Source organism: Emiliania huxleyi (genome assembly GCF_000372725.1).
Source record: "Emiliania huxleyi CCMP1516 unplaced genomic scaffold EMIHUscaffold_24, whole genome shotgun sequence".
Lineage (NCBI taxonomy): Eukaryota > Haptophyta > Isochrysidales > Noelaerhabdaceae > Emiliania > Emiliania huxleyi.
The window spans coordinates 837,501-864,665 of record NW_005200250.1 but is presented as its reverse complement, the minus strand read 5'-3'; the positions used below and the strand labels follow the sequence as shown (position 1 = coordinate 864,665).

The following is a 27,165-nucleotide window of genomic DNA, read 5'->3' as shown; positions in this document are numbered from 1 at the left end:
GTCCTGCTGGTCGCCGTGGCCCAGCTTGCCCTCGTCTCCCTCGCCCCAGCTCCTGACAGCGCCGTTGCCGGTGAGGGCAAGGCTGTACATATCGCCCTGTTCACGCGCGCGCGAGACGTGCAGACAGGGTTGCCAGGTGAGAGCGAATGGCGCGGTTCACGCCTCGCACTGTTAGCTTCGATGGTAGGAAACAAACGCAAAGGGGGACACATACCTGGCACACCGCCCCCCAGATTTTTTAGAAAATGCAGGTGAGCGCGAGTGTTGCTGTGTGATGCGAGTTTTTTTTCTTTTTGATTAAATGTTCTTTTTCCCGTGCCTAGTGTCGTGCGAGGGGTTGGAAAATCCTCCCTCTCCACTCTCTCAACTCTCTCCCTCTCTCTCCCCTGAGACCACAGAGAGACGAACGATCTTCCTTTCGTTTTTTTGCATGGCTGGATGCCAGGCTGTTTATCGTTCCGAGCTAATTCTTTTTTTGCATGGTCGCCCAGGGTTCCGGCTCCTACCCGGATAGGGGGTCTGTCGGCACTGGCTGGCCCCTTCCAGATAGGTAGGTAGGTAGGTCTTGTTTGGCCCAAAAGGGCCCTGCAATAGGTAGGTACCCCATATTTTCATCTTTTTTCGCTTCGCTGCGCGGCCTGGGGATAGGTAGGTAGGTAGGGCGTTTTGGCGCGAGTCAGTGCCGGCAGACCCCCTATCCGGGTAGGAGCCGGAACCCAGGTGCACTGACTGACGGCGCAGAAAACTGTGGAGCGCGAGGGTTGCTGAGCGACGGGAGCTGTCTCCTCGTTGGCGAGTTGTCGAGACGATTATGGTCCAGGCCGTCCTCTGCATCGACGTCGCTCAGCGCGTCGCGGTCGACGCCAGCGGCCGCCGCGCGCCTCGCGGAGAGGGTGCGCTCATTCTGGCCGCCGGCAAGCTCTCCTTCTTTCCGCGTCCCAGTGAGGATGGCTTTGACGCAGAGCCGTGGGTCATCGATCTGCAGCAGCGCACCCTTGCGTGGTCGAGCCACGGCGAGCTGGCGGTGCTGAGCTCAGGAGCCGAGGACGTTGGCTACACGGCTCTGAGCATGCGCGGTACGGCTGCTGAGTTCCACGAGCTCGCAAGGCTGCTCGGGCTGCCGCCGCCGCCGCCCGAGCCGCCCGCCGACCCAGCCGCGGCCCGGCGCGCGGCTGCGATCGCCTCCACGATTGAAGACGGCGGCGCGAGGGCGGCGCTAGCCGTGCGCGACGGCGCCGGGCGGCTCACGTCTGGCCTCGAGCGCGCGCTCGCCGCCTTCAAGGAGGAGGTGGAGCCGCGCTCGCAGCCGACGGCGGTCTCGCGCTCGACCGAGCAGCTCGTGCAGTCTGCGCGCGCCGCGGCTTGCGTCGCGGAGGACCTCACGCGCGCCGTCGGCGCGGGCGTGTCGGTTGTGGCGTCGGCCGTCGGGGCGGAGGCTGGCGCAGCGCTGCGCAGGGCTGCGGCTAGATTGAGCCCACAGGCTGACACGGACCCAAGATCACGCACACGGCAGTCGAGAGCAGACAGACAGCGACGTCCGACGGCAGTCGGAAGGCAACACTGGCGGTGCTCACGCCAAGTCGAGGCCCAAGCCCCGACTCGCTAGGGCGGCGGCACCCCAGCGTAGAGGGCGTGGAGTAGCGCTCCAATTGGTAAGTTTGAATTCCCTTAGGCGGCGAGCGGTCACCCGACCCGCGAGGCGCTGCTCGCGGTCGGGGGAGCGACGCTGAGCGCTGCGTCGGAGGTGGTGGACGCGATCTACTCGGCGGCGGGCGAGGTGGCGAGCGGCGGCGCCGCGGCCGCGTCGGGCGCCATCCGACATGTCCACGGGGAGGACGCCGGGCGAGATCTAGCCGAGATCTGGGCGAGATCTGGCCGAGATATGACACGGGGAGGACGGCGGGCGAGATCTAGCCGAGATCTTCTGCTCCCCTGCTGCTCCCAAACTGCTTCCCTGCTGCTCCCCTGCTGCTCCCAAACTGCTCCCCTGCTGCAGGCGGGTGGCGGGCGAGGGGCTCGGCGCGGTCTCCTCCGCCGCCGCGGCGGCGAGGAACCTCTCCCTCCTCCGGAGCCGCGGTGCGCTTCTCAGAAGCACCGCCACCGGCGCCGCACGGATGTGCAGTGGCAGTGGCACCGGCGACGGCGGAGAGGACGCAGGACACGTCTCTCGGCTGCAGCAGCAGCAGCACTCTGCGCCGGGCAGCGAGGAGGAGGAGGAGGCGGAGGAGGAGGCGGCATGCGAGGAGGCGGAGGCGGCAGAGGAGGCGCCGGCATGCGAGGAGGCGGACCCGCTCTGCAGTCTCGCCCTCTCCTCGCCCGTCCCGCGCCCTGCCGGTGGCGTGCATCGGCTCGACGCGCGCGCGGACATGTCCAGAACACGTCCACGACATGTCCACGACATGTCCCGGAGGCGTGCCGCGGCTCGACGCGACCAGCTGGCCGCGGGACCCTGCCCTGGCGGCGGCGCAGTTTGACGCGCTGCGGCGGCGCAGGCAGCCGGTGGTGCTGTCGGGCTGCGTGGGGCACTGGCCGGCGTTGCGTTTTTGGTCCCCCCCAATTAGTACGCCCGCGCACCCCGTCAAGTAGAAGACTCCTTCAGTTTCGACGTCGTTTTTGATCAGGTCCCCCCCCTACTTGCGCAAAACCCTTGGGGACAAGTTTGTGCCCGTGGGGTGCCCCCCCGACGGGTTTGGGGACGCCTTTACACGCACGGCCTCCGGGGAGCAGGACCTCAGCCCCTTTGAGTTTCCCCCTGAGAGTTACCCTTGAAGGGTTAACCCCAGCCCAACCAACCCCAGCCCCTCCCCTTTAGCCCCCCCCCCCCCCCCCCCCAAGCCCCGGCCCTGCCGGCGAGCAGGTCTTCGTCAAGCCGCACGAGGCGGAGATGCCCTTCTCCGCATTCGTCGACCTGATCGAGACTCCCCTCCAGCCGGCGACCCGAGGCGGCGGCGGCGCTGACGGACGCAGCGGCGGCGCTGACGGTCGCAGCGGCGGCGCTGAAGGTGACAGCGGCGGCGAAGAGGGCGGCAGCGACGGCTCGTGGAGAGGCGGAGGAGGCGGCGGCGCGGGGGGAGGCGGCTGCGGCGCGACGGGCGACCGTCGCGCGGGGCGGCCGGTGGTATACGCCTCGCACCAGAACTCGAGCTTGCGTACCGAGTTCGAGCCGCTCTGGCGCGGCATCGACTTGCCGCAGGGTGTGTGGGTGCGACACGGCGTCTGGATTTGTCCAGCGGTCGTGTCTTTAGGCGCGACGTCGACCTGTCTCTGGCGTGGGCCGACGCAGCCTTTGGTGGACCGCCCGCCCCGCAACCAAGTCTTGGATGGGCGAGATCACGCGAGATCACCCGAGATCGACCGAGATTAGGTGCCCCGCCCGCCGCGACCAACTTTTGGATGGGCGAGGACGCGGCGCGCACCACGGTGCGCACGCCGACCTGCGAGACGAGGCTGCGTGTCTTGATTGACGAATGACACTGACGGGTGATGCCGCCCTCAGGTGCACGCCAATGAGTAGTTCATTCGTTGAAAATTAATAAAAACCTGGCAATAATTAATCCATCCGTCCTCAGGTGCACGCCAATCAGTAGTTGTCTACCTTTCTAATTAATCATCCATCCTTGAGTTAATAATTCAGCCATCCTCCCTCAGGTGCACGCCGACTTGTTCGACAACTTGTACGTGGTGGTCCGCGGCAGGAAGCGCTTCGCGCTGCTGCCGCCGCAGGAGGGGCTAGTTCATGGCCAATGCTCCAATGATGCATGCCCTGCTTAGCTGTGAGCTGCTGCCGCCGCAGGAGGGGCGCGCGCTGCGTCGCCGGCCGTACCCGGCCGCAACGTACCGCGAGGGCGCCGCCGAGGGCACAGCGACCGATAGGACGGCGGCCGCGGCCGGGCGGGGCGTGCTGCGGGCGGAGCTCGACGAGCCCACCTCGGAGGAGATGTGGTCCGCCGTCGACCTCGAGGACGAGGGGAGCGCCGCCGAGGTGCGGCCGCTGCGCGTCGAGGTGTCCGCCGGCGAGCTGCTCTACCTGCCGGCGCTGTGGTGGCACGCCGTCTCGCAGCGCGCAGACGGGCCGCGCGAGTCAACGATCGCAGTCAACTACTGGTATGAGCCTCAAGGATCGTCGGAGACGTGAGCAAGAAAAAACAGCTTCTTTTTTCTGACCTCGAAAACCTTTTTTGAGAGCTTTCGAGCTTCGTTGTTAATAATACAAGAAACGGATGGTCCCTTGTCGACAACGGACAGGGTCACTTCTTTGTTCGACACTCTCCGCCCCGCTTGCAACGCGACAACGGCTTCATCACATCTTCATCATCCTCGACATCCATCGCCGGTGCGGCGGCCGGCGAGGCCGCGGCGGCGGCGCCGGCGTTGACCAAGAGCGCTAGGAAGCGGCTCAAGGAGAAGGCAAGGAAGGGGCGGCGCGCTGCAGAGGCGGCGGGCGAGCCGGAGGTGGCGCCATCGCCGGCGCCGCCGCCGGTGTTCAAGACGCTCAGGGAGAAGAAGTCGGCTCAGGCGTCGGCGGAGGGCTGGGCGGCGGAGGTGGCGAGGGCCGAGGAGCTCTACGAGGAGCTGCGCGAGCGCGCGCCCCAGCACTGCCGCCGTGGCGGCAAGTGGGCGCGCGAGAAGTTCGTGATGGCGGTGCAGGGAGAGTTCCCACGCGCGCGAGGGGCAGGCGTTCCCAAGGGGACGATCCTGTGCCTCGGCAGGGTGCTCGACGCGCACGATGAGCAGGACGACGCGGAGGGTGGGCGCCGGGATTGGGAGGAGGACCCGCTCGGGTTCGACACCAACCCGGGGCTGCTCCGCGCCATGTGCATGGCGTTCGAGTGAACGCCGTGCAGGCAGCCCGTGCCTTTTGGTGTACCGCGTTTGTACCGCGTCCTGTGCCCCCGAGTTCATTTAATATTTTACGCAAAAGCAGCTTCTCTCACAGTCGATGTAGGTAGGTTCGTCACAGCTGCAGGCAAAAAAGAAATTCTTGCCCCCCACAGAATAATTCTGCCCCCCACAAAATAATTCTGTCCCTTGTCGCAGTCCCCACACCGTGCAGTCGTGGGCACTGACGGTCGGCCGTCAGAAAACACGCCTCCGTGGCTCGGGTTACACCAATCCTCGCTACCCAACGCGGCCAAAGGATATCCACCTCGAGGACCTCGAGACGTCGAGAGTCGTCGGGCCAGACTCACACGAGCATCAGGCGGCCGGCGCCAAGCGTAACCACCGAGCCGCTCTCCGCCGCCGCTCCTCGCCACCAACCATGATGGTGCGTGACTCGTTCACCCCCCTCCCCTCACTACGACCAGCCCTCTCACCCACCACGCCGTCGCCGCGCCTTTCTTTTGTGTGTGCGACGGCGCCGACGCCCGAGTCCAGATGCCCGCCAACGCTCGCTCGCAGCCCCGATCACACAATCTCCCCAGCGACGTTCTCCCTGCCCAGCGCTCCCGCCGCCGGCGCTGGCTCGTCAGCTCCCCCCCGACACGTGGAGACAAGCTCCCACCATGACACACGCGGCGCGCGCATGCAGCGCGCGCAGCGCAGCGCACGCGACTCTTCCTTCCTCCCCCCCACAGGCTCTTCCTCCCCCTCCTCCCGCACCACTCGCTCACTGACTCCTCGCCACCTCTCCTCCACCAACAGGGCAACTCCGAATCCACGAAAACCCTCATAAAAACTGGCGGGAAGTACATGGCCGCGCACCTCGGCGTCAAGGAGGTCAGCGTCATGTCTGCTCCCGGCAGCCTGCTGCTCGAGAGCATTCTCTCGGAGGACGAACAGTGCCTGGTTCTGCGCTGGCTGTCGGCACGGCACCTCACGCTCGTCTCGCAGGCGAGCAAGCGCTTCCGCATCCTATGCACGAGCGTCGCCGACGCGGCCATCATCGAGATGCGGGTCGGCGACGTGCCGGTGCCACACCTGGAAACCACCTTCCATCGGCTCGCGCGCTTGTGCGGCGTTCGCTTTGCGCCCGCAGTCTTCTACTCTGCGGCCATTCGCACAGCCTGTGACTTCAAGACCGATATCAGTATCGAGATTGCTGCGATCGAGAAGCTGCACGTGCTCGTGGGCGATCAGCCGCTTGTCGACTCGTATCCTGAAGATGATCCTGGGCGGTACTTTGAGTTTGGAGAATGCGGCACGGAATGGATGAAGCATGCCATAACGCACACGGAGCATAGCCGCAGAAAGCACATCAAGCACAAGGACGTGGACGCTGCGATGCAGGTCTTCCTGCGCACACTCCCAATGCGAGCCGATGCGTTACTGCCTGACGAGGAGGAGGACGACGATGACGATTGCGACTTCAAGAACAAGGACGACGGCGACGATGATGACGACGACGACGACGACGACGATATCGGCAGTATCGGCGTGGCCATCGGGCCACAGTGCGGCGAGCTGTACCTCAGGCTTTCAGGCCTGCTATTTTGCTCAGACGGAGAATTCACGCGAGAATGGTACAAGACCGCAGCTGACTTCTTTCAAGAGCTCGAATCGGACTTCCCGTGGAACGGAGCGTACTGGCTTGCTTTGACTCGCGAGGACGCGATCGCCTATGCCATCCTTCACGGCTATCTTGATGGCTTACAACCCGCATCTTTTGCGAGCAAAATGGAGTCGTTTGCGAGCGAAGTGGCGGAGGCTGACCCGGCAAACCTGCCGGCGGGCAAGGCGCTGATCTTAGCGGTCGCCGAGCGAGTCAGCACTACGCTGCAGCCATGTGCCAACCCCGTGTGCTGCCACCAGGCTTGTGACTGCCGACTGGCGAACCCCCATGATGCTTATGCTGGGGGTCGTTGGAATGGCGGACCCCCATGGTTTCATAATCAGGAGCGAGGGGACTACGATGCCACAGCGCTCGAAACCCTGGGGGGCACCTGCCTGCCCTGCGTGGGCGGCTGCCCATCCGCGCGCTTCCTCCGCGAGGCCAACCGGCGCGTCCGCCAGTGGATACGCGAGGGTACACGCCACCCGGAGCGGACCCTCGCCAAGATCGACTTCAAGCTCGAGACCGGCGTCGCTAAGTGGTACTGAGGCCAAGCATCCAATGGCCGGTGTGCGCTGACGGCTTGATGACGAGCCTCGCCTCGCGACCGGCGACTGTACTTGCTCTCACGACGCGTGCCACTCGCGCAAGTACCACTGTGCCGTGACCACACTGCGTGCCGTGACCTGTACCTCTCGCCTCTCTCTTCGGGTGGCTAACCTAACCTAGGGGAGAGGGGCTGCTTGCTTACTGTTAAAAAATAACAATACAGGGTGCGCGAGGGGGTCGCCGTTCGCGCCGCAGCGTACTTGGTCTCATCCCAGCCAATCAGCACCTAGCGGCGATCGTCGCTGACCGCCAAAACCTTTCCTTTCGCACTTGCGTGGGACACCTACCGCGCACTTAACCTCCCATACCCCTTGTCGCAGTCCACCCACACCGAAGACACCGAAGTTGGGCCAGTTGGAGCGCATTCGCATTTTTGCGATCCCGCGCGTGTACGAGTGCGGAGTGGCCGGCGGGCGACGAGGGCGGAAGCGCCGACATAGAGCTGGCTTTCGGGCCCGGTGCTTTTCTGTGAATACTGTGCGATTTCGGGGCCCGGGGTTGTGCGTTTACGTGAATACCACAGGTTGAAGAACCGGCCGAGAACTTCTTCGTGACAACCGAAGCAATGGCGCAATGGCGATGGCCGAAGAGCAGCTCGCCACCCTCTCCGCCGCTGCACCGGCGTGGAGGGAGTTGTCGGCGGCTGAGGTCGCTCCTCTCACTCTCTCCTCTCCTCTCTCTCCTCTCACTCTCTCTCCTCTCCTCTCACTCCTCTCACTCGCTCTCCTCTCCTCTCTCTCCTCTCACTCGCTCCTCTCCTGTACAGCGCGTCGCTCTCGCAGCCGAGGTGCTCTCCAAGGTCCACGAGGACGAGTGGTCGCGCGCAGGCGACTGGGTCGCGCGCGAGACCGAGCTGAACCTCATCGCGGCGGCCGACCGGGCGGTGCCGGGCGCGACTGTGCGCTTTGTCTTTGGCAGCATCCTGAGTGACTGGCTCAAGACCTACATTGCGGCAACCTCTGGCCGCGAGTCGCTCGCTCGGATGGAGGAGGACGCCGCCGACGGCTCCTCGCGGTACGGACCCATCGGTTTGGGGCCCGGCGCTCCCGGCTGCGTCGCCGAGCTGTGGGCCGACCCGGCGGGCGCGGTGCGCGAGGCAACGCCGCCGCAGCCGCCGCCGCAGCCGCTGCAGCGGCAGCCGTCGGACGGCGCGGTGACCCTCGTCCTCGGCGCCGGCAACCAGTCCTTCCTCGGCGTGGTGGACGTGCTGAGCCGCTGCCTCCAGCACGCGGAGCCGGTGCTGCTCAAGTTGCACCCGCTGCGCCCGTGGCTAAGCCCGCCCCTCCTCCTCATCCTGGCGCCGCTCATCGCTCGCAATATCGTCGCGGTGACGCTCGACCGCGGCGTCGAGGAGGCGTCGGCGCTGTGCACGCACCCGCTCGTGGGGCATGTCCACCTGACGGGCAGCGAGGAGACTGCAACCGCGGTCCGCGCGTCGCTCGACCGCGCCGGCCGCCCGCACGTTGGCATCACGTCGGAGCTCGGCTGCGCCACGCCGTGGCTCGTCTCGCCGGGCGCGTGGAGCGGCGAGGAGCTGCGGCACGCGGCCACCCTGATTGCTACGGCCAAAAAGGGGAACGGGGGGTGCAACTGCCTCAGCGCGCAGGTCGTCGTCGTCGCGCGCGACTGGCCGCAGCGCGGTGAGTTCCTCTCCCTCCTCACCGCCACGATCGCCGCGCAGCCAACCGTCCCGGCCTACTACCCCGGCGCCCACAAGCGCCGCGCCGCCCTCGGCGCCCTCTACGGCGCACGCGCCTCGCCCGTTGTCGGCGCCTCCCTGCCGCACACGCGCCTCACCGCCGAGGACGAGGTGCCGCCGGTCGGACTCGAGTCACGTCTCGGCTACACCCGGGCTAGACCTCGGTGACCTCCTCCCTGTAGGTGCTGCTCCTTGACTGCGGCGTGGCGGGCGAGGCGAGCTTCGACGGGGCGGCGCTGCGCACCGAGGCCTTTTGCCCGGCCCTCGCCGTCGTGCAGCTGCCCGGCGGCGCGCGAGGCCCCGCACCGCAGCGCGCCACGACCCCCACCACCCAGCTGCCCGCAGCCCGCACGCGACCGCCGCCCTCCGCTCCGGCGCAGGCGCCGACCCGGGCGAGTACCTCTGCGGCGCGGCGGTCCCCTTTGTCAACTCGGACGCGTGCCTCGGCTCCCTCTCTTGCTCCATCCTCGCCCCGGCCTCCGCGCCGGCGCAGAGCGTCAACGCTGCGGTCGCCGCCCTCAAGTATGGCGCCGTCGGCGTCAACGCCTGGTCGGTGCTCGGCTACATGGCCTCCTGCCGCGGAGGCACGTGGGGCGCCCACCCGGTGTGCGCGGATGAGAGGGACCCTCGCGCGCGCCGGCGGCGCTTCGCTTGGCGCGGCTGTGCGCTGACGGCCCTCCTGTGGACGCCCGCCCCACGCAGGACGGGCCTCGCTCGGGCCTCGGGCGGATCGGCAACGCGTTTGGCGTCGCGCACGCCTTCAAGTCGGTCGTGCGCGGGCCGCCCCTCTCGACGGCGCCCTTCATGGACGCGGCCAAGGCGCCGCCGCCCCTCCTCCTCGACGCGCTGCACGCGGCGCTGTGTGCGCCCTCCGCCGCCCGCGGTGCCGGCCGCCTGCTCGGCGTGCTGCTGCTCCGCATGGGACAGGCCGTCCTCGCCGCCCTCGGCCTCGCGCCCCGCATCCGGTACGGCGCGGCGCTGTGAAGTGGCTAATAATAAAAAGGCGCGAGCTTCGTGTTCGCAACGCGCTTTCGTCGAGCCTTGTGTGCGCCTTGTGAGGGCATGTGTGCTCTTGACCCAGTGAGTGTCCAAGGCCCTGAGACGGTCAAACTCTGAGACGAGTTGTCACCTGGGGGGGCCGTCGATCAAGATCGCAGCACGTCCGACAGTAATATGCCGAACCTGATGCCGACTTCGTGTGATAAAAAACACTCCTCGTGCGGGCGCCGCGCGCCCTAGTGTCGATAAAATAAAATTTCGCCCCCGAGTTCATTTCATATATCGCTGAAGTGTACACAAGGGAAGGCGCGTGCGGGTGCTCGCGTCCACCCACACCCCGTTGGTGTCCAGTCCGAGCCTGGCTGTTCTTCACCGTCGATACACACATACTTGCCCGTGCATTAGCAGTTTTTCCAGTTTTTTTGAGCTTAGCCTTCGATGTTATGAAAACAAACAGTTTTTTTTGGAGGTACATGGGCCTCGTTTGGTGTATATGCTGCGGCCAGCTTTACTCCTCGTGTGCCTAGCCACTGCGGGCGGAGTTCAACCTGCCGAGGCCACGGAAACGATTGCAGTGCCGTCGGCTGGTATTTTGCAGTCGGCTTTCCTCGGCGATGCAGAAGCGGTTCTGGCGTGGCTCAACGGTGGTGGCCGGGTCAATGAGGGCTTGGCCAATGAGAAGGGCCACAGTGGGTGTGTTGCCGCCTTTAAAAGGCACCTCGAGGTTGCGAGCGGCGAGTCGACCGTCCAAGTCAATGAGCAGATCGCGTTGGCGTTTGCAGGAGGCGACGTGGACACCGTGATGGCGTGGCTCGACGATGGGGGGCACGTCAACGCGACGTTCCCATCGGACAGCTATGTGAAAGATATTGCGCTGCTTATGATCGCCGCATCGAACGGCGACGAGCGGATGATCGACTTGCTGCTGGAGCGCGGCGCAGGGATCAACCAGCGGGACAGCGAAGGCGGCACCGCGCTGATGTATGCCGCCCAGGAGGGTCGCGAGCGGGCGACCGACGTGCTGCTGCAACGCGGTGCAGAGATCGCCTTGCAGGACGACATCGACGGCAGCACCGCGTTAACTCACGCCGCTCGCGCGGGCCATGCGCAAGTGGCTGACATCCTGCTGCGGCACGGCGCGGAGGTCGACCAGCAACGACGACCACCCCCTTCCTCGAAGCACGCAGGCAACGGCACTGCGCTGTTGGCCGCCGCTTCAGCAGGCCACGATCAGACTGTTGAGACGCTGCTGCGGCACGGTGCTGAGATCGACCATCAGGACAGCAGCGGCGGCGCTGCCCTGATGATAGCCGCCATCAACGGCAAGTTGACCACCGTCAACTTGCTGCTGCAGCGCGGGGCGCAGGCAAACCTTCTGGACAAGATCAACCAGAGCGCACTGTTGCGGGCCACCATGAAGGGCCATGAGCGCGTGGTCGACTCGCTGATAAGACACGGCGCGGAGGTCGACCTGCAGGTTTCACTCCGCGGCAGAGACGGCTTCACTCCGTTGATGATCGCCGCAAGTCTCAACTACCACACCATTGTACGCAAGCTGCTGCGGGCGGGCGCGGACACGACGGCGCGCGGTGCGAAATCAGGCAATACAGCGCAACAGATGGCCGAGAGGAGGGGTCACAAGGAGAGCTTACAGGCCTTCGAGGAGCACCGCATGGAGTGGTCTGTGATGGACCGGTTACTGTCGTATGGTGGAGCGCTCGTTGTGATCTATGCTTTGAACATCCTTCGGCGACTCTCTCAGGGTCGGAGGCGCTCGCAAAGGCGCCAGCGGACGGGAGAGCGCGTCGTGGCCCTGCTGTCTTCCGACATGCGCCTGCTTCAGGCGATGCTAGCTGCTGCAGCTGGCTGCCTCCTGTCGGCGTGCGAGCTGCTGAAGCAGCATTTCGTCACTTTGCTCGCCGCTGCGCTCATGTCTTTGTTCTGCACTGCGGTGGAAGGCAACGTCATAGCAGTGGTGGAGGCAGGCATACTTGCATCCTGCTTGCACGTCCCACTCGCGAACGTCGTCCTCTTTTGTAACTACTTCATGCTCATCGTACGTAAGCTTCCCATCGGCAAACACGCTCCCGTCGGCACGCCCCCATCGGCAAACACGCTCGCCTGTGTGTTCTTCTTCTGGGCCTCCTTCATCCACATGACGCTTTGGGCAACTGCTCGGCTGCGAGGCGGTGCGAGAGCAGCGGAGCCGGCGCGCGGCCAGCAGCGCGGGCGGTCACGAAGGCGGGGAAGGGATGTGGCGGCGCCAGCGCCGGCGCTGGAGGCGGACGCTGATGCAGAGGCGGCGCGAGAGCGAGCCCGGTTCGAGGAACGGGCAAAGCAGGAGCAGCGGGAGGCGGCAAAAGCGGCCAAGGACGTGAGGCGGCGAGAGGCGACCGAGGCCAACCGGCAGATGGCCAAGGCGCGAGAGGCGGCAGAGAACCCTCCGGCTCCGGTGGAGCTGGGCGCCGACGAGGTGTGTGAGTTGATGCAGGAGCCGTTCCCTCACTGCACCTCCCCACCCGGCTGGCGCGCTTGTGTAGGTGCTCGGCGCGCTCGAGGCGGCGGTAGAGGTTGGGCGCGGCGGCTTTGGCGTTGTTTATGCCGTGGAGCTGCCCTCGCTACCAGGCTGGGGCCGCGTCGCCGTCAAGCGAGCCTTGTCTGGGGTGGATGCTCCGAAGGTGTTGGACGAGGTGTCCAACTTGCGGAGGTGCGCGCATCGGGACGTGCTGCCGCTGCTCGGGTATTGCGGCTCGCCCCAGGCGGCTGGCATCGTGACGGCGCTCATGCGAGGCGGTTCGCTCGACGACCACCTCCTGCTCTCACCCGACGCGCGGGCGCGACTGCAGCAGCTCGGCTTCAAAGGCACTCCGGGGCTGTCGTGGTCGCAACGACTGTCGGCTCTGTGCGACGCGGCGCGGGCGCTGGTGCACCTCCACTCAAACCTCATTCTCCACCGCGACGTGAAGACGGCCAACATCCTGCTCGACGGCGCGCTGCTGCCGCTGCAGACGGCGGGGGGCGAGAGGCGCGTCTACCCCGAGATCACCCGAGATTGCCCTAGATTGCTCTAGATCGCTCGAGAGCTCCACTCCTTAGGCGCGTCTACCGCGCCTTCCTGTCCGACGTCGGTCTCGCCAAGGAGCGGGCGGGCGGGTCTATGACCGTGGCGACCAATGCTACAAGCACCATATACTCGACCGGGTTTGCGGACCCGAACTTCCTCGACTCGAACCAGCACTCGGCCAAGACGGACGCGTACGGGATCGGCATCTCGCTGTTGATGGCGTTGACGGGCGGCGAGCCCAGCGGCCTCAAGAGCGTCCACGAGGAGGACATCTGGGACATGGTGGACGGCAAGGAGGGCGCCGGCGGCGGGCTGCTGCGGGCGGCGCGGCAGGCGGCCGGTTGGCCTGAGGAGGCGACGCGAGAGCTGGTCATGGCTCTGCACGGGCTCGTCTACGAGCGTAAGGTGCGACGCCTGCCTCTGCCAGAGGCGCTGGCGGCGTTCGAGGCGGCGCTGCGCTTCGGCGGCGGCGCAGATGCGGGAGCAGCGGCCGCGGCGGCGCCGGCTACGGCCGAAAGACCGACATCGTCGGCTGGCGCCACATCTAGCGGGGCCTCGGCCAGCGGTGCCTCAGGCAGCGCTTCGTCGTCGTCTGGGGGCGGCTCTACCTCTGCGCCGGGCTCTCTGACGCGCGCGGTCGGCGGACTGGCAAAGGTCGCTGTGGCGGGCGGTGGCGACATGTCCTTGGCGCGGCTGCAGGAACGGATCAGCACGGCATACCTGGCTATGATGGGGCAGCTCGAGCGGCGGCATGAGCAGCGGGGAGGCGCGCCGTTGCCCAAGGGCTGCAGCGAGGAGGAGAAGATCAACGCGTTCGCGCCGCGCAGCGCCGGGCCGCTCTGCGACTCCGCGCACACCCTGCGGCGCTGGTACAATGCGTGCAGGCACGAGCGAGGCCAATGGAGCGCGGGTGCGCGGCCGAGCGACGAGGAGGTGGCGCGGGTGATCAAGAAGATCGGGGGGCTGCTGGAGCGGCTGGGGTAGAGGTCTGGACTCATAAATAAATAAATAGAGCAGGCGTGGCAGCAGAAGAGGCGGCCGGCGCGCGTGGAATAAAGGTTTTGCGCTCGATGGTGTCTCGTCCTCGTCACCACTCACCAGCTCAGCGCCGAGCGCGGCCTCTGCCAGAGATGTTGGGACGATGGGAGGGGGGCGAGGGGAGCGGAACCCGGAACGCGGAAGCAGAGAGAAACTGAGAGGGGGTGTCGTAACGTTACGTAAAGCCGTATAGGGGTCAAGTATGGCCATGGCCATCTCACAGTAGAGTCTAGAGAGGTGTCCGTTTTTATTTATTTGTTTCCCCTCCCCCGACCCCTAGCCCATGCCATTTCTTTCCGATTTGTGATATAAAACGTGTGTGCAGTACGACTCTGTATATGTGTGCGTAGGAATTTCTGGCGGTTCTGACAACCTCCGCCTAAGGGCGCTAGGGGCTAGGGCCGCTGACTGCCAGTTCGCGAACTGCCCCTACCGGCTCTGAGCCTCTGCTGAGCGTTCCGCACGCGGGAGACTACATGTTGTGCGCCCAAGCATTGCGACGAGGGTCATTCAAGGATAACGTGCTGTTATGGATATGCACGAAGCCCCCTACGCATCCCAGACCCACAGACCCCCTGCGCCAATCGCAATCTGCAACACCCCCTGCATGCACATGTGCATGTGCATGCACATGCACATGTATGTAGCGCCTGCGGCCTGGGCCAAGAGGGCTCGTGACACGTCGGTGAGAGTCGTGTATCTCACGGATCGCGCATGCGGCGCAGGAGCTTCTCTCGTGCCGTTCTCCTCATCAGCCCCACACCAACGCGAGTACTCTCACCTCGAAACATTGATAAGTGGGACAAGGAGGCAAGGAGGGATGGTCCGGGTTGCACGTCTCCTGGAGTTTTGACTCATCAGGGTCCTTCGCTATCGTCTTCGCTCCTATTTGCCCCCTTAATTAAGCCCATTGAAGCTGCTTGGAAGCTCGATGTTACGCGGCCATCGACTCAGGAATCATGTCTTCGTACGTCGTCTGAAAGAGGGGCCGCAACGCCCATCGGAGCCGTGACGCCGCGGCGTCCGGGCGATGGCGAACGCGTCAGAATGTGCGAGGTACGGCTTTATCCAACAGCAGCCAACACCCATACACGTGGCGCGCGCCGCGCGGGGCCGCGGGGAGACGGGACCAGGACACTCCTCGCCGCTGCGCTCGCGCCGGCGGCTGGGGCCGCCGGATTTAGATCGTGGTTTAGGATACGCGTGTGATGCGCATGTGCTGTATGCGTAGAGCAGTACTTACAAACTCCCCGGCCGCGTTTTACCCGGGACGTATGGGCTATGGCCTGCAGCGGACCGCCAGTCCGCAGTCGCCACGTAGTCGTAAGAGACAGAAAACGCGTTCGCGTGGGGGCAAGCATGCGGCCGGGTCGTTGATGTGAGTGCGGCGCTCGTGTAAGAGTCATGCGAGAGGCGCATGCAGCGCCTCGCCACCGGCAAGCGTTGCAACCGTCGCCGGCCGACAGCTGGTGGGCCCCCGCCCCGTACAGTCGACGTGTGGCAGCTATGCCCCCATGGCGGACGCGGCCTCCTGGCTCTGCGAGGGCGTCACGACGGTCGAGTAGTCGCGGCAGGAGGTGCTCGCCGCCGGCGCGGGCTCGCGCTCAATCAGCTTGTTGATCGCCCCGAGGTACGCCTGCGCCGACCACGACAACGACCACGACAACGACGCAGCGGACGGTGAGCAGATCACAACCAGATCTCACTACCTGCTAGGGGGGCGGCACCTGCGCCGACGCGACGACGATGTCGGTGGAGGAGCCGGAGCCCGTGTAGGTTGCGACGGCGGGCTTGCGCCCCTCGAAGGTCTCGGCGTTGACGAGCTCGGGCGCGCCGTTGGCGCCCTGTGCGAGATACAACCGAGATCCAGCCGAGATACAGCCGAGATCTAGCCGAGATACAGCCGAGATCTAGCCGAGATATCGACGTACAGCCGAGATCTAGCCGAGATCTAGCCGAGATCTAGCCGAGATACAGCGGAGATACAGCCGAGATACAGCGGAGATACAGCCGAGAGCTAGCCGAGGGTGTGCTCCGCATCGCACCTCGCGGTAGATAGCGCCGTGGTGTCCCGGGAAGGACGGGTCGGGCGCCTCGTACCCGGGCAAGCCCGCGTCGCCGACCTCGCGCGGCGCGATGTGCAGGTTGATGGAGGCGAGCGCGTCGTTGCCTATCTCGGCGCACCTCGGCGGATCTCGCCCGATCTCGGCTGGAGAGAGAGACGGGGAGCGTGTCGGTGCCCGGCCCGCCCGAGCCACCGTGGATCTTGGTCACGTTGTACTGCTTGAGCTCGATGGGCCGGCCGATGATGCGCAGGATGGCCTGGGAGGGCGCGTCGACGGGGGGTCGGGGTCAGGGGTGGGGGTGGGGGTCAGGGTGGGTCAGGGTTAGGGCCAGGGGGGTCAGGGTTGAGGTGAGGGGTAGGGTCAGGGTGAGGATCAGGGGTAGGGTCAGGGGGGTCAGGGTTAGGGCCAGGGCTAGGGCTCGGGCTAGGGTTCGCCTTGAAGGTTGCGTCGACGGGGCCGGCTCCGATGGCGGCGACGGCGTGCTCTGTGCCGGTGCTGACCTCGTGCAGCCGCACCGTCGCCGTCGAGGAGACCTTGCAGGGTTTGGGTTTGGGTTTGGGTTTGGGTTTGGGTTTGGGTGAGGGAGAGGGAGAGGGTGAGGGAGAGGGTGAGGGTGAGGGTGAGGGTGCGGGTGCGGGTGCGGGGTGAGGGTGAGGGGTGAGGGTGAGGGGTGAGGGTGAGGTGAGGGGTGAGGAAGGGTGAGGGTGAGGGTTAGGGTGTCATTGATACATTCCGAGGGACCTTGTGGCCGTGGTTCTCCGAGTTGGACTGCACCGAGCACGAGAGCAGCTCCCACGCCTTCTCCTGCACCGCCTGGGAAAGGGAAAGGAACGGTCGGTGGAGTGTCAAGGAAGTGTCTGGCAAGTGCCTTCTCCTTGCACCACCTGGTCCATCACTACTCCGAGCAGCGACTCGAGGTCGGCGTCAGAGACGACCTGCGGAGATGTCGCCGAGGTAGCGCCGAGGTAGCGCCGAGGTAGCGCCGAGGCACCGCCGAGGCACCGCCGAGGTAGCGCCGAGGTAGCGCCGAGGTAGCGCCGAGGTAGGCGTCAGAGTGCGCCTTCTTCGCGTCGGCGATCGCCTTCGCCTCCTCGACGAACTGCGACAGCTTGGCCTCGTCCTCGGCGACGTCGTTGTACCTGCGGGGGCGCGGCACCGACGTGTGTCCGACGTGTGTCCGACGTGTGTCCGACGTGTGTCCGACGTGTCACCGACGTGTCACGGACATGCCACGGATGTGTCTTGGCCTCGGGTGAGACTCTCGTGTCACCCGACCAGCCGCGCGCGGACGCCGTACCGACGCACTCACTACTGACTTCATGAGGGCGTGATCTCACCCGAGCTCGATCAGCCGCGCGCGGAAGGCGGCCTTGCCCGAATGCTTGCCCAGCACCAGCATGTTTGAGCTGTCCGCCCCGACCTAGAAGGTTCCTAGAAGGTTCCTAGAAGGTTCCAGCACCAGCATGTTTTGAGCTGTCCGCCCCGACCGACTCGGGCGTGATGATCTCGTACGTGGCCGCGTGCTTGAGCATGCCGTGCTGGTGGATGCCTAGACCCGTCCGCACTGCGATGAGACACGACTTCAGCTGGCCCACAAGAGCACGCCGTGCTCGTGGATGCCCGACTCGTGTGCAAACGCGTTCGCTCCGACGATGGCCTTGTTGGCCTGCGCGCGGCGGCGGGGAGCAGCAGCAGGGCGTGAGAGAGGGTGCGCCTGTCGCCTCCCGCCCCAGCGAGGTGTCGGCCGGCGGAGGGGCGGTGCTGGCTGGCTGGCCTGCACGGCGATGCCGGTGTACGTCGCAACCATCTTGGACGTGCGCATGATCTGCTTCGTCTCGATGTCGCAGTGGACCGGGAAGAGGTGCGGCCGCGTGCGCAGCGCCATGACAACCTCCTCGAGGGATGTGTTGCCCGCGCGCTCGCCCAGCGAGTTGAGGGTCACCTCGACCTGCCTCGCGCCTGCTCACACCGGAGCGGTGAAGAGAGGCGTCGTGCCCCGCTCGGGCGCGCGGCGCCGCTGCTCGTCTGGCGCCTCGCGCGACGGCGGCGAGCGAGTTTGCAGTCGCGAGGCCGAGGTCGTTGTGGCAGTGGGTGGACCAGATGATGCGGTCTGCGCCCTTGACGTTTGCGATCAGGTGCGCGAAGAGCGACGAGTACCTATTCGCCAGTCACGAAGGAATGAACACCGCTAGTCATTCGCTTGCGACCAGTCGCGAGGAGCGAGTAACTCGTCCGGCAGCGTGTAGCCGACAGTGTCGGGCAAGTTGATGGTGGTGGCGCCCGCCTCGATGACGGCCTCGCACAGCTCGACGAGGAAGGCGGGGTCGGACCGCCCGGCGTCCTCGGGCGAGAACTCGATGTCGTCGACCATCGACTTTGCGAAAGCGACCATCGACGAGGAGATCTCGACGCACTTTGCGCGCGAGATGCCGAGCTTATGCTCGAGGTGGATGTCGGAGGAGGCGAGGAAGGTGTGTATCCGGTGGAGCGGCGCGTGCCGCACCGCCTCGTAGCACCGCTCCAGGTCCTTCTTGTTCGCGCGCGCGAGCCCGGCGATCCGCATCGGCTGCCCGCTTCGCCGGCCGTCGGTGAGCTGGCCCGACGTCTTGGCGACCTGCGTGACGGCCGCGAAGTCGCCCTCCGACGCGATCGGAAAGCCCGCCTCGCACACGTCCACGCCCAGCCGCGACAGCTGCTTCGCAATCTCGACCTTCTCCGACTCAGTCAGCGTCGCGCCGGGAGACTGCTCGCCGTCGCGCAGCGTCGTGTCGAAGATGACGAGCTTGTCGGTCGCGGGCTCCGCCGAGAAGGCGCGCGCCGACGCAGCTGGCCGCCTCAATCTGCAGCAGGCGGCCACGGACGGCCGGCGAGCGCTCCTGAGGGTCGCGCTGAGCATGGGACTTCGCGGCCTCTCCGCGACGAGAGAGCTGTGAGCTCGACCTCAATGCGGCGCGTTTTCTTTTTCTGTGAGGCGCTGCAAGGCCGGAGCGAAATTTATTTTAGCTAGCCTTCGATGTTATGAAACAACACGTGCCTTTTGGGGTACCCCGTTTCTGCCGCGTCCTGTGCCCCCGAGTTATTTTGTCAACAAAAACAAACGCGGACACCCGCATGGCATATCGCTCTCGGGCCTGACTGCTTACAACCACAGACATCGCGCGAAAAAATCTTTTTCCCGAGAAGGCCGAGGAAGGCCCTGCCGCCGCCGCAGGGGGGCAGCGCGGGCACTGCAGCCCGCCGCGCACCGCCGCAGTCGAGGGCAGCGCGGCCGACACGCTACTCTGCTCCGGCTGCTGCAGGCAGGCGCAATTATGCCGACTGCAGTCTGGTACAAAAGCGCCGTCTGCAGTCTTAACGACCGGTACAACTACCTGCGAGAGGTGGAATCGGCATATCGCATGTCAACTGCGCCGAACGCCTCCTCAACGGACACTTCAACGGATACCTCCTCCTCGTTCGTCGTCCTTCCGCAAGCAAGCAACTCCCCGGCGAACCGCTAGACGACTACATCGCTGCCTTCCGCGCAGCGCAATCGTGATCGGGTATGCGCGCCGCGCTGCGGCGCGTGCTTTGTTTTCTTTCAATTAGGTCGGACGGTTGCGCACCAAAAGAAATCGAAAATCGGCCCGCGCTCCATGGTGCACACGGGCGAGCCAGCGCCGCTGCTCGGCCAGCGAGTCGTGCTCGGCGGGCTCTCCTCCCGCCCCGAGCTGAACGGGCGGCGGGGCGTGGCGGGGAGCTTCGAGGGCGGGCGGTACGCGGTGGCGCTCGAGGGCGGCGGCGAGAGCGTGCGGGTGCATCCCGGTAATCTGTCGCCGGCGGCGGCGGAGCGGGCGTCGAGCGGTGTCGTGGCAGCCCCCGATGCGGTCGTGGCAGCGGCTGAGCGAGGCGAGGAGGAGGCGGTGCTGGCGTGGCTCGAGGGCGGCGGGCGGGTCAACGCGACGTACAAGAGAGGCGGCGTGAGCGGCCTCACGCTGCTGATGGGCGCCGCCCGCTACGGCCACGAGCGGGTGGTCGAGCTGCTGCTCCGGCGTGGGGTGAAGGTCAACTTGCAGGACAGCGACGGCAACGTCGCGCTGATGTACGCCGCCGCCAACGGCAACGAGCGGATGGTCGAGCTGCTGCTGCGGCACGGGGCGAAGGTCAACCTGCAGAGCAGCGACGGCGTCACCGCGCTGATGAACGCCGCCCTGTCCGGCTATCCCGCCGTCGTGCGGCGCTTGCTGCGGGCGGGCGCAGACACGGCGGCGCGCGCTGAGGACGGCAAGACAGCGCTGCAGCTAGCCAAGCAGCTGGGCCACGCCGAGTGCGTCGAGGCGTTCCGGCAGCACGTCCAGGAGGTGCTGGCGGGACGGCCCACGGCGACGGCAGCCGGTGGCGAAGGCGCAGGCGGCGCTTCCCCCGGCGGCGCTTCCCCCGGCGGCGCTTCCTCGGCTGGATCGAGAGTCGCGGAGACGCTATCTCCAGCGGTGGCGGCGGGGCGGGCGTCGAGCGGTGTCTTGGCAGTCTCCGACGAGGTCGTGGCAGCAACGGAGCGTGGCGAGGAGAAGGCGGTGCTGGCGTGGCTCGAGGGCGGCGGGCGGGCCGACGCGACGTACGAGAGAGGCGGCGTGAGCGGCGTCACGCTGCTGATGGGCGCCGCCTTCAACGGCCACGAGCGGGTGGTCGAGCTGCTGCTGCAGCGTGGGGCTGACGTCAACTTGCAGGACAGCAACGGCCTCACCGCGCTGATGTTCGCCGCCGGCCAAGGCCACGAGAGGGTGGTCGACTTGCTGATACGGCGCGGCGCTGAGATCAACCTGCACAGCAGCGACGGCTTGACTGTGCTGATGGCTGCCGCCCAGGAAGGGCGCGAGCGGGTGGTCGACTTGCTGCTGCAGCACGGCGCTGAGGTCAACATGCAGGAGAGCGACGGCTGGACCGCGCTGATGTATGCCGCTGTCGGAGGCCACGAGCGGATGGTCGAGCTGCTGCTGCGGCGCGGCGCTGAAGTCAACCTGCAAGACAGCGACGGTTTCACTGCGCTGATGTGGGCCGCCCTCTTCGACCACCCCGCCGTCGTGCGGCGCTTGCTGCGGGCGGGCGCAGACACGGCGGCGCGCGCTGAGAACGGCAAGACGGCGCTGCAGCTGGCCAAGGAGGAGGGCCACGCCAAGTGCGTCGAGGCCTTCAAGAAGCACGTCCAGGAGGTGCTGGCGGGACGGCCCACGGCGACGGCAGCCGGTGGCGAAGGCGCAGGCGGCGCTTCCCCCGGCGGCGCTTCCCCCGGCGGCGCTTCCTCGGCTGGATCGAGAGTCGCGGAGACGCTATCTCCAGCGGTGGCGGCGGGGCGGGCGTCGAGCGGTGTCTTGGCAGTCTCCGACGAGGTCGTGGCAGCAACGGAGCGTGGCGAGGAGAAGGCGGTGCTGGCGTGGCTCGACAGCGGCGGGCGGGTCGACGCGACGTACAAGAGAGGCGGCGTGAGCGGCCTCACGCTGCTGATGTGCACCGCCCGCGAAGGCCACGAGCGGGTGGTCGAGCTGCTGATTCGGCACGGCGCGGAGCTCAACCTGCAGGACAGCGTCGGTGGCGCCGCGCTGATGTGGGCCGCCAGCCAAGGCCACGAGCGGGTGGTCGACTTGCTGCTGCAGCGCGGCGCGGAGATCAACCTGCAGGACCGTAACGGCTACACCGCGCTGATTCTCGCCGCCGGCAAAGGCTACGAGCGGCTGGTCGAGCTGCTGACTCGGCAAGGCGCGCAGCTCAACCTGCAGGACAGCAAAGGCTGCACCGCGCTGATGACTGCCGCCCAGGATGGCCACGAGCGGGTGGTCGAGTTGCTGATTCGGCACGGCGCGGAGGTCAACCTGCAGGACAGCATCGACTGCACCGCGCTCATGATCGCCGCCCTCTTCAACCACCCATCCGTCGTGCGGCGCTTGCTGCGGGCGGGCGCTGACACGGCGTCACGCACTGTTGACGGGAGCACGGCGCTGCAGCTGGCCAAGGAGGAGGGCCACGCCGAGTGCGTCGAGGCGTTCCGGCAGCACGTCCAGGAGTCGGTCGTGGCGGGACGGCCCACTGCGGCGGCAGCCGGCGGCGGAGGCACAGGCGGCGCTTCCCCCGGCGGCGCTTCCTCGGCTGGATCGAGAGTCGCGGAGACGCTATCTCCAGCGGTGGCGGCGGGGCGGGCGTCGAGCGGTGTCGCGGCCCCCGATGCGGTCGTGGCAGCGGTTGAGCGAGGCGAGGAGGAGGCGGTGCTGGCGTGGCTCGAGGGCGGCGGGCGGGCCGACGCGACGTACAAGAGAGGCAAGGCGAGCGGCCTCACGCTGCTGATGACCGCCGCCAGCTACGGCCACGAGCGGGTGGTCGACTTGCTGCTGCAGCACGGCGCTGAGGTCAACATGCAGGAGAGCGACGGCTGGACCGCGCTGATGTGCGCTGCCAACTACGGCCACGAGCGGGTGGTCGAGCTGCTGATACGGCGCGGCGCGGAGATCAACCTGCAGAACAGCGGCGGCGGCACCGCACTGACGGACGCCGCCACCCAAGGCCACCAGCGGGTGGTCGAGCTGCTGTTGCTCGTCGCGGAGCAAAAGACCCGCGAGGCCAGGGCGCTGAAGCGGCAGCGGCAGAAGGAGGAGAAGGCGGCGAGGCAGGCAGCGGCGGCAGCGCGGGCGGTGGAGCGGGCAGCGGAGCAGGCGGAGGAGGCGCGGGCGGCGGAGGAGGCGCGGGCGGCTGAGGAGGCGAGAGTGGCGGAGGAAGAGGATCGGGTGGTAGCAGAGGCTGCGGCGGCGCGGGCGGCGGAGGAGGCGGAGGCGGCATCGCGGTTAAGGGAGGAGGCGGTAAGGGAGAGGGAAGAGGCGAGGGAGAGGGCGGCAGCGGAGGCAGCAGCGGAGGCAGCAGCGGCGGCGGAGGCGGCGGCGGAAGCGGCGGCTGTAGAGGCGGCAGTGGCGGCAGTGGCGGCGGTGGAGGCTCAAGAGGCGGCGGCAGCGGAGGCGGCAGCGGAGGCGGCGGCAGCGGAGGCGGCAGCGGAGGCGGCGGCAGCAGAGGCGGCGGCGGCGGCAGTGGAGGCAGTGGAGGCGGCGGCGAGTGTCGCCGCCCTCGCCGCCGCCGCCGCGCCGCCCGCCGCCGTCCCTCTCGACGAGCTCATCGCGTCGACCGACGGTTTTGCCGAGGTTTGCAAGGTGGGCGAGGGCGGCTTTGGGCGCGTCTACCGCGCCGACGCGCTGCCGTCGCTCCCGCGCGTTGCTTGCGGGTTCGCGGTCAAGACGGCGCTGGTCGGTGTCGGCGCCCAAGGCCTTGCCGAGCTGCAGAGCGAGGTGCGCACGCTCAGCGCGGCGTGCCACCCGTCCCTGCTTCCTCTGCTCGGCGTCTGCTTGGCACCGGCGAGAGCGTGCCTCGTCTACCCCCTCTGCCGCGGCGGCAGTCTCGAGGACCGCCTCTACCGCGCTCCAGCCGCGCTGCAGCGGCTCCGCATGCTCGGCTTCGAGACGCCGCCTCCGCCGCTCTCCTCCGCCGCACGGCTCCGCGTGCTGCGCGACGCGGCGAGAGCGCTGCACTACCTGCACACGCTCTCTCCGATGATCCTTCATCGCGACGTCTCGGCGGGCAACATCATGCTAGACGAGCGCGGCAACGGATACCTCGCCGACGTGGGCCTCGCGCGCGCGGCAGAGGCGACGGCCGGCAGCAATGGACAGGTCTCGCACCTGTCGACGCAGCGTATCTTTGGGAAGCCCGGCTACATGGACCCGATCATATCGCTGGACAACCAGGCTTCGCAGCTCACTGACGGCTTCGCACTCGGCATCACGCTGCTCGTCAGCCTGACCGGCCGCGGCGCCGTCGGCTTGCTCAACGCGTGCGAGGATGAGTTGGAGGAGCCCGACACGGCGGAGGGCATCGCGGCGGCCGACGCGGGCTGGTCGGCGGCGCAGGCCGAGGAGCTGACGCGGCTCGTGGTCGGGCTGGCATACGAGCGGAAGAAGAAGCGGATGCCGCTCGCAGAGGCATTGCCGCGGCTGGAGGCGCTAGTCGAAGCGGCGGGGGAGGTGGAGGAGACGGCTGGGGCCGAGGAGCGCCTGTGTGACCTCTGCTGGGACGCGCCGCGCTCGGTCCGCTTCGCGTGCGGCCACGCGCTGTATTGCGAGACATGTGTGCCGCGCGTGCTGGAGCGCGACACCAACTGCCCGGCCTGCCGCCAGCCGGCGCTGCCCATCGCCGCAATTGGGCGGCTGGTGGCGGCGCAGATGACGTTTGTCCACCAGCCACCCACTCGCGCTGTGCCACACCCACTGCCCGCTAGTGGCGCGGCGGTGGTCGATGGGCGCGGCGGGCGCGGCGGGCGCGGCGGGCGGGGTGGGCGGGGTGGGCAGGGTGGGCGGGGTGGGCAGGGTGGGCGGGGTGGGCGGGGTGGGCGGGGTGGGCGGGGGAGGCCGCGGGGCGAAGGAGGCGGCGCCAGCGGCCCGTAGCTGATTCCGTTTCGTACGTCTAGTTCTCGTACGTGGTGTGGAATTTTCTTCGCAATCAAGGTCTCTGTAATGACTTGTCTTCGCGTGCGATGGCCGCTGGGTGCTCGGCCGCCGTCTCGGCTGTGCCTTTCTGCCACCGACGTCCCTTCTGGCCGCGGCGCCGCCACCACACAGGGATTTTAAGGAGAGGAGTGTGGTGCTAGCCGTCGCCCACCCTTGGGCGTCGTCTCTTATCTCTCTTTGCAGTGCCCCACCTATTCTCCACCTTTATTGCTACCTCGCGGTCGTCCCACTCTCGTATTTCTCCCGCTAAAGAATTCTTACAATACAGCCCAGAAAACTTTCTTTATTCCGCTTCTCGACTGCTCCAGAGCGCTGGCGACGAGGCCTTAGTGGCACCACTAGTGGCACCACCTCGCCGCCTCATACGAGTAGCATGGCCTTGGCCCCGCTCGAGGACGCGCCCGGCGTCGACATCTCTCATGACCAGGACGGTGGCCTCTTCAAGGAGCTGGTCACCGAGGGCGATGCCTCGTCCGGCTCTCCGCCGGTCGGCTCAAAGGTCAAGGTCCACTATGTCGGCACGCTGCTCGACGGCTCCAAGTTCGACTCGTCCCGCGACCGGCCCGGCTTCTTTGAGTTTAAGGTTGGCGTCGGGCAGGTCATCAAGGGCTGGGACCAGGGCATCTGCACGATGAAGAAGGGCGAGGTCTGCACGCTGACATGCAGGCACGACTACGCGTACGGCGAGAGCGGGCACCCGCCAAAGATCCCCGCCGGGGCGACGCTGAAGTTTGAGGTTGAGCTCTTTGGCTGGAAGGAGGAGCGCAAGCAGAAGTGGGAGCTCGACGAGGCGGGCAAGCAGGCGACCGCGGCGGAGCTCAAGGAGAAGGGCACCGCCGCGCTCAAGGCGGGGAGCAACGACGAGGCGTACGAGCTGTACGTCGACGCGGCGTCGTACGTGGAGGGCGAGTCGGCAGAGCCGGCGCGCGCGCTGCTGCTCTCGTGCCAGCTCAATGCCGCCGCCGCAGCGCTAAAGCTCAAGGAGTGGGCGCTCGCGGAGGCGGCGGCGGGCAAGGCGCTCGCCGTCGAGCCCGCCTCCGTCAAGGCGCTCTACCGCCGCGGGACCGCGCGCATGCACGGGGGCGACTTTGCTGCCGCCAAGGCCGACCTGCGCGCGGCGGCCACCGCGGACCCAAAGGACCGCGCGGTGCGCGACGCCTTTGCGGAGTGCGGCCGGCGCGAGGCCGAGGCGAAGAAGGCCGAGAAGGCGGTGGCGGCTAGGATGTTTAGCTAGGAGAGGCTAGAGTGACACCCAGCGAGGGGCAGACCTCTCGATGATGGACGAGCCATGGCGCGAGTTCACACCATCCCAATATCAAACGCGCCATTAGCGCGCCAGCACAGACTTACACGTCAATTACGCCACCCACGATAACAATTTCGATGTTTGTGAGTGTTCCGACGGGCGTTGATCGAATCCCTTGTGCGACACATCACGACTCCCACCGAGCCGCGCCGCGCCGCGCGCGCGCGCGCGCGCGGCTCACTCGCTACCACCGACACCCGTGCGTGTCACACTTGACACTATGGCAGCGGCTGCTAAATAAATAAATAAAAACGGACACCTCTCTACTGTGAGATGGGTAAAAAGGAACAGGCCCCCGCCCTTGCGATCTTTGTGCAGGGTTCTTTGTGGGTGTGGTCGGCGACTAGCCGGGGTCGTCCTCCCGATGGGGGACTAGCACTAGCCGTCTTCCACATGGTCCCTCGGGTCCCTGCTGCTCCTAATCTCTTCGTACATCCTCCTGCTGATCTCCGCAAAGTCCTGCTCCCTCCCTCGTCTCACCCTGCGCGTCTGCTCCGCCTCACCGTCTTCTGCCCTGCGTCGTCTGGCGACGGGTCCTCCATGGCATCTTCATCTCGTACCCCGTCACGTCCACTTCCGTCCCCTCCTTCCAGTAGGTCGCGGACCATGCAGACTTCTTCTTCTTTTTCACCTGTAGGCTGTTTCCGCATATTTTGGTGACCAGCCAGGCGCACTCGAGCGCGAGCTGCATCGTGGCTATATCGTTACTCAACAGCAGGCAGTCGTCTGCGTATACTAACTGCGGCACGCTCTCCCCTGCCGCAGTGAACTCGAACCCCTGGCATAATTTGCTCACCCTGCTGGCCTCGAGGCCAGCCCAACAAAATTTATGAGCCCAACACGCAACGGCGTAGCGCGTACCTCTGCCGTATCCAATTGCACAGCAGAGATGGTGGGTTGGTACTGGCATTGACAGCAATTGTCATCGCTGCAGCAACCAAAAACGGTTGCAAACGAACCCAACTACTGTCAGCAACGGTCGAGTACTAAACAGATGCACTATTTCAACGTTCACTTCATCCCGCAGAAAAGGGCCGACCGGAATTGGTGCCTCAGCGGGGGGGGGAGAGCGCAGCCCCTGTGCTGTGCGCTGTGCTCTGTTGTGCGCCTGTTTGTGCAGCTTTGAGGCGCAGGCTTGGCTGGCAGGGCTGCGCGGTGGGCTGCGGCGCGCTGCGAGTGGTCGCGCGCCTGCCTGATGGTGTACGGCGGCCGCGCAGCCCGCCCGACCGGGTCGTCGGCGGCCCAGGGCGCGAGCATGCGGTCGGCGCTGCATGTGAGGCTGCTGCGCGGCTGGCGCGTATGTTTCCGTGCGGTGAGGGACGCGCGTATGTGTTCACGCTGCGGGCGCGGGCGGGCGCGGGGGGCGGCGTGGTCTCAC

General features: G+C 66.7%; 7 protein-coding genes across 7 annotated transcripts; 6 read left to right on the top strand and 1 right to left on the bottom strand.

The window, feature by feature from the left end:
- Positions 1 to 1,803: 1,803 nt before the first annotated feature.
- On the top strand, positions 1,804 to 4,137 carry EMIHUDRAFT_435104 (hypothetical protein; the record flags this gene model as incomplete). Its single annotated transcript, XM_005778934.1, has 9 exons — positions 1,804 to 1,842; positions 1,997 to 2,334; positions 2,408 to 2,540; positions 2,630 to 2,720; positions 2,851 to 3,171; positions 3,246 to 3,289; positions 3,365 to 3,420; positions 3,649 to 3,732; positions 3,779 to 4,137. The coding sequence occupies exons 1-9, from the start codon at positions 1,821 to 1,823 to the stop codon at positions 4,133 to 4,135; spliced, it is 1,446 nt and encodes a 481-aa protein (XP_005778991.1). The 5' UTR covers positions 1,804 to 1,820.
- Positions 4,138 to 7,672: 3,535 nt separating this feature from the next.
- EMIHUDRAFT_205653 (hypothetical protein) lies at positions 7,673 to 9,782 on the top strand (the record flags this gene model as incomplete). The annotated part of the gene is made up of 6 exons (XM_005778933.1): positions 7,673 to 7,747; positions 7,899 to 8,186; positions 8,283 to 8,909; positions 8,981 to 9,070; positions 9,196 to 9,402; positions 9,501 to 9,782. The coding sequence occupies 6 exons, from the start codon at positions 7,673 to 7,675 to the stop codon at positions 9,780 to 9,782; spliced, it is 1,569 nt and encodes a 522-aa protein (XP_005778990.1).
- A 3,398-nt stretch (positions 9,783 to 13,180) lies between these two features.
- Positions 13,181 to 13,942, top strand: EMIHUDRAFT_353964 (hypothetical protein). Its single transcript, XM_005778932.1, has one exon. It carries the CDS (start codon positions 13,234 to 13,236, stop codon positions 13,843 to 13,845), a length of 612 nt encoding a protein of 203 aa, XP_005778989.1. The 5' UTR covers positions 13,181 to 13,233; the 3' UTR covers positions 13,846 to 13,942.
- Positions 13,943 to 15,103: 1,161 nt separating this feature from the next.
- On the bottom strand, positions 15,104 to 18,874 carry EMIHUDRAFT_427029 (2-isopropylmalate synthase). Its single transcript, XM_005778931.1, has 12 exons — positions 18,194 to 18,874; positions 18,008 to 18,122; positions 17,746 to 17,913; positions 17,586 to 17,631; positions 17,453 to 17,514; positions 17,301 to 17,385; positions 16,707 to 16,782; positions 16,400 to 16,498; positions 16,140 to 16,221; positions 15,945 to 16,069; positions 15,627 to 15,743; positions 15,104 to 15,535 (listed from the first exon to the last, which is right to left on the bottom strand). Exons 1-9 carry the CDS (start codon positions 18,859 to 18,861, stop codon positions 16,170 to 16,172), a joined length of 1,371 nt encoding a protein of 456 aa, XP_005778988.1. The 5' UTR covers positions 18,862 to 18,874; the 3' UTR covers positions 15,104 to 15,535; positions 15,627 to 15,743; positions 15,945 to 16,069; positions 16,140 to 16,169.
- A 4,209-nt stretch (positions 18,875 to 23,083) lies between these two features.
- On the top strand, positions 23,084 to 23,794 carry EMIHUDRAFT_64651 (hypothetical protein; the record flags this gene model as incomplete). Its single annotated transcript, XM_005778930.1, has 1 exon — positions 23,084 to 23,794. A coding segment is annotated over one exon (711 nt), but the record flags the coding sequence as incomplete, so codon positions are not given.
- Positions 23,795 to 24,061: 267 nt separating this feature from the next.
- On the top strand, positions 24,062 to 24,333 carry EMIHUDRAFT_353962 (hypothetical protein; the record flags this gene model as incomplete). Its single annotated transcript, XM_005778929.1, has 1 exon — positions 24,062 to 24,333. A coding segment is annotated over one exon (272 nt), but the record flags the coding sequence as incomplete, so codon positions are not given.
- A 447-nt stretch (positions 24,334 to 24,780) lies between these two features.
- On the top strand, positions 24,781 to 26,066 carry EMIHUDRAFT_435103 (FKBP-type peptidyl-prolyl cis-trans isomerase). The gene has a single exon (XM_005778928.1). It carries the CDS (start codon positions 24,855 to 24,857, stop codon positions 25,713 to 25,715), a length of 861 nt encoding a protein of 286 aa, XP_005778985.1. The 5' UTR covers positions 24,781 to 24,854; the 3' UTR covers positions 25,716 to 26,066.
- The last annotated feature ends 1,099 nt before the right edge of the window (positions 26,067 to 27,165 follow it).